Here is a 14,656-nt window from a genome sequence, read left to right as displayed (position 1 = left end):
TATTAAAAAAAGGACAAATGACTCTTTTTTTAATAAATTTATTGTATTATATTATATTTATTGTTTCTGGCTGCGTTGGGTTTTCGTTGCTGCGTGCAGGTTTTTCTCTGGTTGCGGCGAGTGGGGACTACTCTGTTGCGGTGCGCGTGCTTGTCATTGCAGTGGCTTCTCGTTGCAGAGCCCGGGCTCTAGGCGCGCGGGCTTCAGTGGTTGTGGCATGTGGGCTTAGTAGATGTGGACTCTTTTTTGAAAGGCAGAGAATATAATCGGGCAGTTTCACAGAAGAAACACAAACTGCCAATAAAATTTACAAATGGTCACCTGTATTAGTGATCAGAAAAATCATACATTTCAATGAGATAAACGGAGAGGAGAAAGCTGTGGGCTTGGCCAAAAGAAAAGAAAAACAGGCACTCTGAAACTGTTGGTGTATAAATTTCTGCAACCTTTTTGGAGCAAAATTTGTTAATGCCCATTTAAATTGAAAATGTGTATTTGCTCTTGAACCAAAAATTTCAAATTTTTCACCCATAGAAATTTCACAACGTACACTTCCTGTATAGAAGTGCTCACCCAAGTGAGCACAGATCTATGAGTATCTGTGTTCTTTGCAGAGTTTATATAACAAGACACCACATAAAATGCCCATCTAGTGGGAAATAGTTTTTAAAGTTGTAGTAAATTCTGGAATACTGCATGGAATATTCTGCAGCTATCAAAAAGAATCAAGTACATATCTGCCTACTGATAAGAGTGTCTACATATATTTAGCAGGAAATTCAATTTTGCATACTGCAACTTTAAGAGCAAAACAACTGTGCATTGTTGTGGGATTGGGGCAGTGGGCATGGGACCTGGGAAGATGAACATCAAACTTTTAAGTGTGGCTGCCTCTGCAGGGTGGAATTTGTGGAGAGGGTTTGATCACTTTTTACTTTAAATGCTTCTGTGATTAAACAGTGTTGAAAGATGAGACACACATGATCAGAGTATCGTAAGGGTATATATGAGGATGTGGCTAGTAAATCTCTCCCCACAATTCCTCTTGCACCCTCCTTAGCACAGTGCCAAGGTGACCCTGTTGATAAATGCTATGTCTTCAATTAAAGCCAATAGAATATTTAAAAATTAACAGAAGCACAATCTTATGTTTAAGTGAGTTTCATGGCTTAGGGCATGTGGATTATTTTTTCAGGTAATATATATTTGGGTGGGGGGACGCTTTTGAAACGCATTAATATGAATTGGTCCATTGCTCTCAGGGATTTAAGGAAGATACTTATCACTCAGATACATGTATGGTTGTTTTACATGTAGTACAAGATCTATACTTGGATAACTGAGAGGCATTTTCTAACAGTTAGGTCTCAAGAGCCCAGAGATGCTTGGGCTTCAATTATTAACAATAAGTTTAAAAGCCCTATAAAATATGAGTGCTTACCTATGTATGAGAGAGACATTTTTAATCCGCAAACTTAAAAAATAAAAAAACTTTTATTTTTCAGAAACAGCACAAGACATCCAAAAGGTAAGTACTATTGACATTTCTTATTTTGAAATGTTTACTTTAGGTGCCCTTTATACCTACCCTTCCCTTATATGTCTCATCTCCAGCTAATCTTCCAAGTGTAAATAATTATTTTACATGTTGAAATAGATTTAAGTTAGGGCTCGTCCTTATCAACTCTCCCTCCACCTCACCACCCCAGCTTCATCTCTCAGAACCAAGGCAATGATTTCTTCATCCTTCTGCCCCACCTCTCTATTCAGAAGCTATTACCTTAAGATGTAACACCCGGGCTTCCCTGGTGGCGCAGTGGTTAAGAATCTGCCTGCCAATGCAGGAAACACGGGTTCGAGCCCTGGTCCGGGAAGATCCCGCATGCCATGGAGCAACTAAGCCCATGTGCCACAACTACTGAGCCTGCACTCTAGAGCCCGTGAACCACAACTACTGAGCCTGCGTGCTGCAACTACTGAAGCCTGCGCGCCTAGAGCCCGTGCTCCGCAACAAGAGAAGCCATCGCAATGAGAAGCCCAGGCACCGCAACGAAGAGTAGCCCCCGCTCACTGAAACTAGAGAAAGCCTGTGTGCAGCGACGAAGACCCCAACACAGCCAAAAATAAAATAATAATAATAAAATAAATTAATTTTAAAAAAAAGATGTAACACCCACACAGGGCTAGTGTGGTGCACCCCACACTGTGCCCTGTGCCTCTGTGCATATAAGACTGAGGCTCTTGCATCCTGAGTATTTGCTCCCTTTTCAAAGCATCAGACTTCAATCACAAAGATCCCCGTCTAAGGATATGGTCCTGCTGCTGGTATAAGAGGTGTGATCGTATGTGGTATAATGAAACTTCACTATATCAAGCTTTGATTTTTCTCCCTCCAATAAAAGGTTAGGAGAGGCAGAAGAAAAATGGTATGTTGTATTAGAAGATGTATATTCAAATTTATTACCTACGAACAATGCCTATTGTATCCTGACCTGGGTAAACCACATCCAGTATGCCTACTGATCAACTGGCTTACTTAACAGTGCTTAGGGGACTGAGCGCAGCTTCTTACTTCATGCTCTGTAACTGTAGCAACGTGGCTGTGAAAATCTCCCCCGCGATTCTGCGTGCTCCACTCCTGGGCACAGGGCCAAAGTGACCCTGTTAATAAATAATGTATCTTTCAGTTTAGACGCCTAAATGTCTAAAAATCAACATGGTCTTATCTCTAAGCTATTTGCTTAAAATGACGGCATGTGGATTTTTTTCAGGTAGTGCATATTTCTGTTTGGAAGCTTTTGAAATTTATTAACATGAATTGGTTCATTGTCCTGAAATATGGCATGAGATTTTGATTTTTTTCATGTACTTTGTTTTCATAAACAAACACTGGGACGGTGCCCTTGTAAGGCAGCCAAGCTATGATCACGGAGCAAGCCTGGCTTAGTACCAGCTAGGGGAATCGCTCTATTAGTCCTAGAGATACAATCTCAAGAGCTTCTCGGAAACTTTCTACGATAGTGATCGAGTCAAGTCTCCATATGGGGACTAACTAAACCTTATACAATCTGAAGACAAGAAAGAAAGAAAACACCAATGTACTTTTTTCTTAGTGGTAAAATTCCATCTCCTAACAAAAATGAATGTATACTAAATGCAGGGAGAGATTAAAGAGATAAAGAGATTAACGTTTCTCCTAGAATATACCTTCTAAAGCCGTGTTTGTGTGTGTGTGCATGTGTGTATAGAGCGAGAGATAGAGGGAAGGAGAGAGGGAGAGACATTTAGCTCATATATAAACTGAGGATTAAGACATGGGTTCAAATCCATTTCTGCCGTTTATAAGCTGTATGACTGTATGCAAGTTGTTAAACCTTACCAAGCCTTAGTTTCCTAATTTATGGAATTGTTATAAAGATTAAATGTGATACGTTTTTTAATGTGCTTAGTACAGTATTTGGCACAAAACAAGTGCCCCATAAATTAGCTCTTATTATGTTATTATTAAGTAACCGTAATGCTGAGAATGTGGAAAACTGTTCATCACGAGGGATCTACACTACATACTTCTGTGCTGTGTCCAATCCATATACTGATTATTTCTAAATCTAACAGCTTCCTCAGTTCTCCTGATGATTTATTTGATATAAAATTTCACCTTCCAAATTACTGCTAACTTCACTTCAAGTGTAGTTACCTTTTGGGAATTCCCTGGCAGTCCAGTGGTTAGGACTCTGCACTTCCACTGCCGGGGACACGGGTTTGATCCCTGGTTGGGGAAATAAGATCCCGCAAGCCACGCAGCGTGGCTGAACAAACAAACAAAAAAAGTGTAGTTACCTTAAAAATATACTTTGATATTACCAATTCGGGGTTTCTAATTTTCTAAAATGTCTGGGAATTTTTCTGGAATGAAAGATTTTAAGAAGGTATTACTTCTGGCTGTTCACAGAATTGTTTTGTTACACTTCCACAGTGTTTGATCATGATTTAACTAGCTAATACTAACTTGTTTTATTTTATAAAATGTAGTTACTGCGTACCTATATTTTATAAACATTTTACCAGTGCAGTCTGAATAAGAGGAAAAGGGAGAGATATTAAAGGGTAAAGAAAAAAAAACAGAAGAGCCAAAATGTAATATATATATATTTGTATGTGTGCACATATGTCTATATGTGTGTGTATTCATTTATTCCTAGTCTTCAAATAGTCCACATTTTTTTTTTTTTTTTTTTTTTTTTTGTGGTATGCGGTCCTCTCACTGTTGTGGCCTCTCCAGTTGCGGAGCACAGGCTCCGGACGCGCAGGCTCAGAGGCCATGGCTCACGGGCCCAGCCGCTCCGCGGTATGTGGGATCTTCCCGGACCGGGGCACGAACCCGCGTCCCCTGCATCGGCAGGCAGACTCTCAACCACTGCGCCACCAGGGAAGCCCCACATTTTTACTATTTGAAAAAAGTGAACAAAAGATTCAATGACTAATTAGATGTTTTTAGCTTTAAATTTTTAATAGAAAAACAACATTCAGGATAAAATTTTATCTTTGCCCTCCCTGATAGACAGACAGGCAGGTAAGCAGACAGACAGACATATTAATAGGTGGATATTCCAAGGTAATATGTATCCCAATTTCATTGATCAGTGATGAAAAATTCTTGCTAATTTGACATTTCCAATAGGTTACTATAGTGTTTTGACCAGAAAATATACCCCTGGTACTAATTAGTTTGAACCTGTCTTAACCCTTTCAAATCTTTGAAGCTAATCCCAGTACCCACAGAGGGCATCAGAGGGCAGTCCACTCCCTGTCTGCACAGTTGAGCTCCATCAGGAAAGGTTCCAAGTTATAACAGACCCATTGTTTTCTCTGATTAAAAATCGTTAATGTCACTCATATTTTACTCCCTAATTGGCATCTAAATATTGCTTAATTAAATGTATTTTGAAAGAAAGTAGAAATTTCATTAGCTCAGTAGTGGATTAAATTAAATTCCTGCAACAAAGGCTCTTTTGCCTAGAATCTATAAACCAAGGCACTGCTGGTCAGGTTCATGCAGGTCTGCAGATTTAAAGGAAAACCCTTGGGGGTCTGCAGTCAGATCACTGACAGGGGTGTTTCTCGTAGACCGGAAACCACAGTAAGACCGCTGAGAATCAAACCCCAAATAGAAATCAGATACCATGGCCCTTGACACCTATATATGTTCATTTATATAATGTTATTTACCGAGAACACATCGGAATTATTAGAAATATCTAAGAGTTTTCTGTATTTAGCCAATTCCCTGCAGTGGGGAAAGGTATTTGGAGTCAAACCTGGGTTTACATGCTAGCCTTTCCACTGCTGGGGGAGAACATGTTACTGAATCCTAAGAGCCTAGATTTCCTTACTGTGAAACTGGTACAATCATATCTAATCCAAAGAGTGATTGTGAACGTTAAGTTTGGAGACTGTCTTCAAATGGCCTAGTCTATTTCTAAGCAAATACCAGTTCCTGTCCTTTCTGCTCCTTTTGCAAAAAATCTGATGTGCTTTTCAACTCAGTTAAAATCAACAATGTTTGGGCCTCCCTGGCGGCGCAGTGGTTGAGAGTCCGCCTGCCGATGCAGGGGACACAGGTTTGTGCCCCGGTCCGGGAAGATCCCACATGCCGCGGAGCATCTGGGCCCGTGAGCCATGGCCGCTGAGCCTGCGCGTCCGGAACCTGTGCTCCGCAGCGGGATAGGCCCCAACAGTGAGAGGCCTGCGTACCGCAAAAAAAAAAAAAAAAAAATCAACAATGTTTACTGATCATTTTCTTTAAGAATATCACAGTCTAGGGGGAGAGGCGATGTGTAAATACAGGAGAACATCCTAAGTTATGTGTCCTGTGGTGCTACAATTCAATCGATATGTCTCTATCCTCCTCAGGTTTCCAGAGAGGAAGGGTCTCCCCAGCTGACTTCAGCAGGGCCGTCTCCTGCCCAGAGGAACAGTCAGCCGAGCAGTTCTGCCATTATCAGCGTGCTTCGCGGGGGCGGGGCCGTCAGAAGCATCTGGACGGACCACCAGATCCGGCAAGCCTTGTTCCCCAGTCGGCGGTCTCCGCAGGAGAATGAGGAGGACGAAGATGATTATCAGATGTTCCTGCCATCCTTCTCCCCTTCAGATCTGAACTCTGCCCGACTGTGTGAGGACAGCACTTCCAGTCGACCTTGCAGTTGGCACATGGGACAGGTCGAGTCCTCGGAGACCCCCAGCTCTGGCCACAGGGTTGTGCGGCGGGCCAGCAGTGCTGGCGAGAGCAACACGTGTCCCCCTGACATGAGAAATAGGGACAGTGACAGCCCTCAGTACAGCTCCCGAAGGGAACTGCAGAATGACCCTAAAACAGAGGGGCTGGACGGGATGACTCCCTTCGGGTCCTCTGTAGAGCTGACCATTGATGACATAGACCATGTCTATGATAACATAAGTTATGAGGACTTGAAACTGATGGTGGCTAAACGGGAAGAAGCTGAAGCCCCTCCCCCCAAATCAGCCAGGGACTCTGCTCGCCCCAAGAGCACCCCGGAGCTGGCCTTCTCAAAGAGGCCGGCAAGCCCAGAGAAGAGCCCTCTGCACCCCCAGAGAGATGGTGCCTCCCCAGGCCGGGAGGCGTGGAACCAAAGCTCACGTGAACTCCAGGTGGTGGAGGAGAACGTCTACGACACCATCGGGCTCCCAGAGGCGCCCTCCCAGGACTTCAAGTGCAGCAGCCTGAAACGTCCCAAGAGGAGCACCTTCCTGGGCCTGGAGGCCGACCTGGGGTGCTGTGACAGTCTGAGGGCCTCTGTTTCCCAGGACAGCCTCCAGTTCAGTGAGGACGAGGCGCCCTACCCCCCGGGACCCTCCGGTAACGATTATCTGAGTTTGTTCTATAACTCCTTCGGCTGCAACTTGTCCATAGCGGATCGGTCCATCTCCGATAAACTGTCTGAAGAAGTAGATGAAATCTGGAATGACCTGGAAAATTACATCAAGAAAAACGAAGTCAAAGCCAGAGACCGGCTCCTGGCGGCGTTTCCCGTTAGCAAAGACGATGCGCAGGAGCGGCCGCTGGCGGGCAGCGCCCCAGAGCTGGGCGCGCGCTCCCCACGTTCCCTGCCCGCGGGCCGGGCCCCCCTCGTGCCGCCCAGAGACAGGCCGGGGCCGGTCTCCTGCACGCTTGACCTAACCCCGGCCTCCAAAGACGGCTCCTGCCTGAGTCTCCACCGGCTGTCGCTGGTCAGTGACCTGCCGCCCGTGGAGAGTCCCTACGACGTGGCCAGCAGCAGCCCGTCCCCTGCAGACCTGAAGAACCCTGACCCCGGCACGGACACCGCAGACAAGACCAGGAGCAGGGTTTTCCTGATGGCCAGGCAGTACAGTCAGAAGATCAAGAAGGCAAATCAGCTGTTAAAGGTGAAAAGCCCGGAGCTGGAGCAGCCGCCCGGCAGCCACGTGCAGAAGCAGGTTCCCAGGGACCTGGCGGCCATCCTAGAAGAAAAGAAGCAGGGCGGGCCCGCCATCGGTATGTCTCCCGCGCTGCCCTTCTCCTTCCGAGGACTGGGAGAGAGCCGTGTTCTGGTTCTCAGTGTCCTTAGCACCGTGAGGGTGCTGTCACCCAGATGTTCATTCTCACAGAGAGAGCCCAGACTCACTGACGCACAGATGAGGCCGGCCCTGCACCCACCACATCTCACCAGTGGGAGGCGATTGGGTCTGGAGTGTTTCCTGGTGTCTGTGACATCATCACTCCAGATATGATATTTGAAGCAGTGTTCTCTAATATAATCTAGAGCTGAAACATAGCCGTCAGGTTCAGTTTCAGTGTGTTAGGAGGGGTAGCTGGGTAGCAGGGTAAGAGTTTAAGGTTTGGACGAATACGGAATAGGATTGCTCTTTGCTCCGGAATCCTAACAAAAACGCCTGCTCATCCTAACAAAGACAAAAAAGAGGCCTTTTTGCATGTTTTTTTTTAGCTGTTCACGCTGTAACTCGGCTGTTTTCTCATGTGTTACATTTTCTAGTTGCTTTTTTGGAATAGCTGCTGTAATGCATTTAATACTGTCTCATTTGGTATTCTCCTGTATGCTTCCAAGAAGTTTAATTCTTTGAGTCAAGCCCCCTTTTTGGACAGAACCAAACCAGGATCACGTGCGTGATATTGGTACCATTAGGGTTTAGGAATGAGAGGATCACAGTTTGACTTTTTCTCTATTGTAAAGAAGTACATATCCCCTGGGTAGATTACACAGGGTTCTCAGTGGAAGGGCATGGTGTGAATTAAGCACTGGATTGTCATGGAAAGAAAAAAAACCCTGAGGGTGCTGACTCTCCCCTGAGGAGTTTTCCACCTCCAGACCCAGGAGATTTCTGAGATTAGGGCCCAGGAACTGAATTTTTTTTTTAAGTGTGGACTTTTGATCCTGTTTTAAGAATCCCAGCCCTAGATCTTCTGACAAAGGATCGTCTCTGTATCAAATGAGAAGAGACAGTTCTCCAATTAAAAATAAAAACCAGATGACTCAGTATCAGGGCATGTTTCGTTGGTTAGCTTGGTGGCGGCATGGCTCATCTGACCAACTTGATGATACCTACCTCCTTTCTTTGGGACTGCTTTCTTAGGTGGAAAGCAGAGAATCAGAAGCGGGTATCCAAGTCCTAAATGGACTCACAAGTTGCATGACAAGAATCTGTAGGGAAAAACAGTTTTTTTAAGTTTGGGAGTATTTAAGAATTACCTAAGTTTACTCTTTTTCCAGAGCTAATCGCACAGTAATATTTCTTAACACATAGGGAAGTGAAGCCCTGGAAATGTTACCTGAAGGATTTTACAGACTCTCTGCGACTTGGCCTTCTTTTTAAGTTAGATAAAGGTTAAATGTGATTTTTATATGAATGTGAGAGACTAGATCGCATATATTTTTCTCCTTGCAATAATATGCTTGAATTAGTCCCTTTTCCAACGCGAGTGTTGCTAAACTGTTGTTACACACAGAAAAAGTGACTGCGTTCCAGCTGCAGGCGGACTGTTTTGGAATACAGATGGCACTAGAAGCAGTAGTGTGTTGGCAATGAAACCACTGACTGAATCTGGGCTAGGGTGCCTCAGAATGAGAGAAAATATAATACTAAGGTTTCCGATGATGATGGATTGATGAAGCCAGCAGACTGTTGTTTAAAAAGTGGTAATTGCCTGAGGCCGGTTGTTTGGAATGTGGACCATCCATTAACATGCGAAGCTCCAACCCTGGTAGAAGCAAGGTCTTCAATACTGAATCATTAGGGCTTACAACTACCTTGAACAGTCTTTTTTACCCACCTTTTAAGTATGAAAAGATTTCCCTTTGGGGTTTTCTTTTGCTCCCCCCCCCCCCCCCCCGCTTTTTGTTTGTTATTTCTGTTTTGCCTACTTGTGTCTTCTTGGGCTCCTGTAGGATCATAGCTCTGTGTCTGGGCCCTTTCTTGACATGGTGGGCTACTATCGACATTCTCTCCAAGAGAAGATCTCTCCAGAGTCATCTTCTGAGCCCGCCAGTGTCTCCCCCTGCTGGCTGGCAGGAGCGTGTCCCTAGGGCCTGCCATCTCTCAGACCTGAAGAATCTTCCATCTGGGTGGATCGAGACCACTTCCTGTGCCCACCAGGCTTTCAATCAGTTGACGTGATGACTCCTTTTCTCTCTCTTGTTTATCTGGGCACAGGACGTCGTAATCGAATGGACCGATTCTCCAGACTTCTCCGTATGGGCCTTGCCACTTTGCCAGGAGCTTGCTCTCGGTGTTGTGCGGAAGGAGGGGCGCCCTATTCACCTGCTGAAACTCTCCAGCACCTTTATTGAACGCTCCAGCTGGGGTCTACAGGCCCTGGGCCAGACTTCCGCCTGTAAATCACCCACCCAGGTCTCTCCCACCTTTTGGAGCCTGTTGCGGCATGCCGGCCACCTTGTCCCATTATGCCTCACTCCTGACAGTCTTTGAGGCCAGGGAAGCCTTTGGGGTCCCCCCCACACTCCTTGTTTTTTTGGTGATGTTCTCTGTGGGAGAAAACTCCATACAGGCTTGAGGAATGTTCCTCCTTGTGTAAAGTAGGGAAGGCAAGATAACATTTTATGCTTTGCGCTGCATCACAAGCAACATCCGAAATGTTGATTTTAATCTCTGTCTTGAAAACAGTATAGTTCATACTCCTCTCAACAGGATCACTTCAAATTTTTATCTGGAATGATAAGAATTCTACCTTCTAAACTTACAAAAGAGGAATAAACCAGAGATAGCCCTGACGATGTCACATCATGATAACGTACATGTTCTATAAGGACTATGAATGCCAGAACTAAGAATGAGGGGGAATTTTGATCCAGCTGACTAATACTGAGCTTTTTAGGCTAGAAGTGTCATCTTGGGCCGGCTGTTTCCTGTACATCTGACTAAGGGTATCTAGTTAATAACAGCCATTGCTCTGGAAGCTTGTCTCACGTTCATGTTGGCATCAGGCAAGTTATAGACTCTCTTAGAAGGTCAAGCTGAGACCAAAAAACCAAAAACTTAGATCGGCACAGTATAGTGTCTACTTGTGAGGTACTTTCTATTCCAAATTTATAAATGGTCAACTTTTTATTATCCGAAGATAAACTGTGCCCATTATGAGTTGTCTAGAATATATATGTTTACATAGCATTTTACTAAAGGCTGTCTTCCTGCTTCCCCATTTCCTGCTATGCCCAAATCGTACGCTGCCTTTCCACTCTCCGTGGTACAGTCTTGGAGCACATTTATTCTTAACATTATGTTTAGAATAAATGGAGGCAGTCCAAAAATTATCTGGGTAATTAAGTAGTTCTTGAGACCAATTTCTGCCTAGAGCTGTGCTTGGTTTTCTGTGGGGATTGTTCTCCAAGATTAAAAGCTCGTGGACTAGATGGAATAATAAACCAGCTTAGATACAATAACTAACAACACAAGATTGTGTGCAAGCATGCGTACACAACCAATAGCTAAGTATTATGGTGCATATAAGACTTCAGAGAAATCAGTTAGAAAAGGATGCATAGAAGTGATAAAGCTTATAGAGGGTCTTGAGAGGTAAATAGGATTTGATTAAGCAAAGGAAGAAGAAGAGAGTGTGATAAAGAAGAAAAAGGCATGAGAAATACTATGGCTATTTTGGATAATACATGGTCTCAGATGATCTGGGCCACCATGTTCCAAAGTCAAGAGCTATTTGTTCTTACAAGACTTTACAGTTAAATTTTGATGCTGCAATAGTTTAACTGAATTTTTTTTTGATTAGCTCTCACTGCTTTCTCTCAAATTGTCATTTTCTTGGAACTTTGTAGAAGTTCAAAGCCTTCCTAATTCAGCTGTGGGATCAGGCTCAGAGCCACAGTGTAGGTGAGAATGGCTTGGGAAGAACTGTCTTGACTTTGAGGTGGGACTGCTAACCAAAGACAAGCCTAAAGGTCCAGCTACCACTGGTTGGGTTTCATAGTTAACAAAACGTTGTATATTTCAGGATGGCTAACAAGGGCACCTGGGTGTCCATGTAGACTTTCAGTCTCTTAAGGGGTTACCAAATCTTAATTGGTATTGAGAGTCTTTACTCTGCCCTCTAAGGAGTAATAGCTCAAGTTTTTGTTACTACAAATTCTAAACTAATAATCTCTGTCCTTCCAAGCAATTTGGACTTGAAAGTCTGAAGGCTCTGAATGAATGTAGGATCTATAATGAGAAGATAAACACTATTTATTCTGATTCTGGGGACTAAGGGGCAAGTCATCTGAGGGGGTTGCAGTTAAAGGGCACACAGAACAACAGCACATTGTTTTCTGTCCCCATAGAAGGCAAACTTGAAACAGCAGAAACTCAACTAAATATTTAGTTTAAATTCAAGGAACAGGTTACTAAAAATATAAAGAGGAAAAAATTATAATGTCACTTGCTGGTCATCATATATAGAATAGATGCCCTCTCTAGAGACTGCGTAGATGTGGTCTGAGTGCTTTATAGGATTCATGGAATTCTTTGATTCTAGGGTGGTCATGTGGGTACCTGGATTGGGAGGTGGGGGGGACACGGCTCTTGAAATTGACATCTCTGGGCTCTCTCTTTTTAATCATTCCTGACCCAAGAGAATTCTCTGTATCTATATCATGGTTCTGTTAATATCTTTAGAGATGTCTGTACTCAGAAGTGAAGTAGAGAGGATAGTGGCCTCATAGCTTAATTTGAAGTGGCAATAGCTTTCGTGGAAATAACGGTAAAACCCTGTTCTGCAACCAGTACTAGAGAGCATTAGATTATGGATTGTGTGCACAGGATGGTTCATTCTTAATGTCTTGGAAGCATAGATTTCAGTGCCCGGCTTCTCGGTGATAGGAAGGGATGTAAGGATCAGTCAGTACATGTGGTTTTGAAGGGAGGACCTCCTGTCAACATCCCGAGACAGTGGCAGTGGAGGGCTGCCTGGAAACAAGAAGTGCGGGAACAGCCACCGGGAGCAGACTCTGCTGGGAGTAGTTGTCCGAGAGCAATCAACACCGGTGAGGCCGGGGTAGCCATTGCAGGGTGGATTGTGGTCATGCTTCTTTAAATGACTACTTGAGTTATTTTTCATTGACCGGGGTTTAAGTGCTGACTCTTATTTTTATGTTGCCTGTTTTTAGCACTGACACACGATTCCATGCTTGTAAAGAACACTAGAAATTGTCATTACAAACAGGGAACGCTTGTGGACCTGCTGTTGAAATAAACAAAATAATCCAGAATTAGATCAAATGAAGTTTTTGGTGGCTTTTTTATTAAACGGGATGATTTTATTCGTTTGTGTTGTTTAGTATTTGCTGATTTCTTATCCTCAAACTTAACTTAAAAGTCCTCTCTACCGTTTAAATTTTTTTAATATGTTGCTAGAACGTTCTTAGTTTTTAAATCTTTGCATGTAGAAATGATCCTGTATATATTTATCATTTTAATATTTGCCTTCCAGGTGCCAGGATTGCTGAATATTCCCAACTGTATGACCAGATCGTATTCAGAGAAACCCCCTTTAAGACTCAGAAGGATGGCTGGGCCAGCCCTCAAGACTCCTCCAACCTCAGCTCTGCATCACCTTCCCACACCCAACACGGTAGCGAGGACTGGCTTTTGCATTCAACCTATAGTAATGGAGAGTTAGCAGATTTCTGTCCCCGGCCAGAGCAAGACTTGAAGTCAAAATATCCCACTTTAGAGATCAATACGAAAAGTGCCCCAAGACAACTGTCCACAGCTCGCTCCGTGCCTTCTCTCCAAATCTCTGAGCCTCTGCTGGGCTCCGTGCAGAGACACAGTGTGGTGGTCAGCCAGCCCAACAAAGAGAACTCCTGTCAGGGCCATCTTTACAACTCTCTGGGACGGAAAGGAATCAGTGCTAAATCTCAGCCTTATAACAGGTCCCAGTCATCTTCCTCCATCCTGATAAACAAGTCCTCAGACTCCATCAACTACCCTAGTGAAATGGGAAAGAAACAGCTGCTGTCTTTACACAGAAGTTCAAGGTGGGAGAGTCACCAGGATTTGGTGCCAGGTATCGCTGACTCAGGTCAACAGGGCACTGAAAAACACTCAGATCTCACACTCCAGGACTCACAGAAAGTTCTGGTAGTAAATAGAAATTTACCTTTAAGTGCCCAAATAGCTACCCAGAACTATTTCTCCAATTTCAAAGAGACTGAAGGAGATGAAGATGACTATGTGGAGATCAAGTCAGAAGAAGATGAGCCAATAAGCAGCAAACTTGGACCATACCTGACATCATACCATGATTCTGACAAACTGAATGACTATCTCTGGAAGGGGCCACCTCCCAGTCAGCAAAATATTGTCCAATCTCTAAGGGAAAAATTCCAGTGTCTTAGTTCAAGCAGCTTTGCCTAAGGTTCTTAAGAGTAGCTGCCTGAATTAACTTCTTACTGTGCTCATGAATTAGAGATACTGAGAGATGTTTTGTATGTACCAGATGAGAACAGTTTTGTAATAACCAGAGATGTAAAGTATACTTTCTTTAACAGCACAACTTTTTGAAACAGCTGGCGATCCAGCCAGGATTGTACTGTAGCAAATGTTAGCATCTAACACTGTGTTTTCTGATGTTGATGGTCTTCGTGTTTCATGTAAGTCAATCTTACTTGAAGATTTTAGGCTTTTTTTTTTTTTTTTTAAACATGATGGCCATGGTATTTTTTCCCATATCCTGACAGTTAGTGCCCAGACTTTAAGAAATGCAATAATCATTTCCTATTATCCAGAAGCCACAGGTATACTAGGACTCAAAGGCAGCAAGGAGGACTTTTCACGTTTTTTAAAAAGAAAGGAAACTAAAGCTGTTTAAAGGATTATGCTTACCTCTGACATTTTTGTTAAATTTGTGCCAAGACCCTAGAATAACTTAAACGAGGGATCTCTAATTGGAGTATTGTCTAGGTGCCCATTTTAGGGTTTCTATGCTGGCATTCCTGCATCTAGTTCATTATAAGGCAGAAAGTATGTAACTATTGGAAATTAGAATGTATCATGACCAATTTTCTGTAAGTAAAAATCCTTCCCTGTCTTCCTGAACGAGGCCTGGAGAATGTGCTGCTCGTCACTTATTTTACATTTCATGGGGTTAAAT

General features: G+C 43.6%; 1 protein-coding gene across 1 annotated transcript in view; it reads left to right on the top strand.

Moving 5' to 3' along the window:
• PLEKHG1 (pleckstrin homology and RhoGEF domain containing G1) overlaps positions 1-14,067 on the top strand; it is a 223,496-nt gene extending 209,429 nt beyond the window's left edge. Inside the window, exons 15-17 of the mRNA XM_082855515.1 lie at positions 1,506-1,528; positions 5,914-7,534; positions 12,992-14,067. Of these exons, the coding sequence (XP_082711641.1) occupies positions 1,506-1,528; positions 5,914-7,534; positions 12,992-13,920 (2,573 nt within the window). The 3' untranslated portion in view covers positions 13,921-14,067. The remainder of the gene's footprint in view (positions 1-1,505; positions 1,529-5,913; positions 7,535-12,991) is intronic.
• Positions 14,068-14,656: the final 589 nt, after the last annotated feature.

Source organism: Leucopleurus acutus (genome assembly GCF_964270905.1).
Source record: "Leucopleurus acutus genome assembly, chromosome: 15".
NCBI lineage: Eukaryota > Metazoa > Chordata > Mammalia > Artiodactyla > Delphinidae > Leucopleurus > Leucopleurus acutus.
The sequence above is the reverse complement of the archived record's forward strand: the minus strand, read 5'-3'. Positions and strand labels throughout refer to the sequence as shown.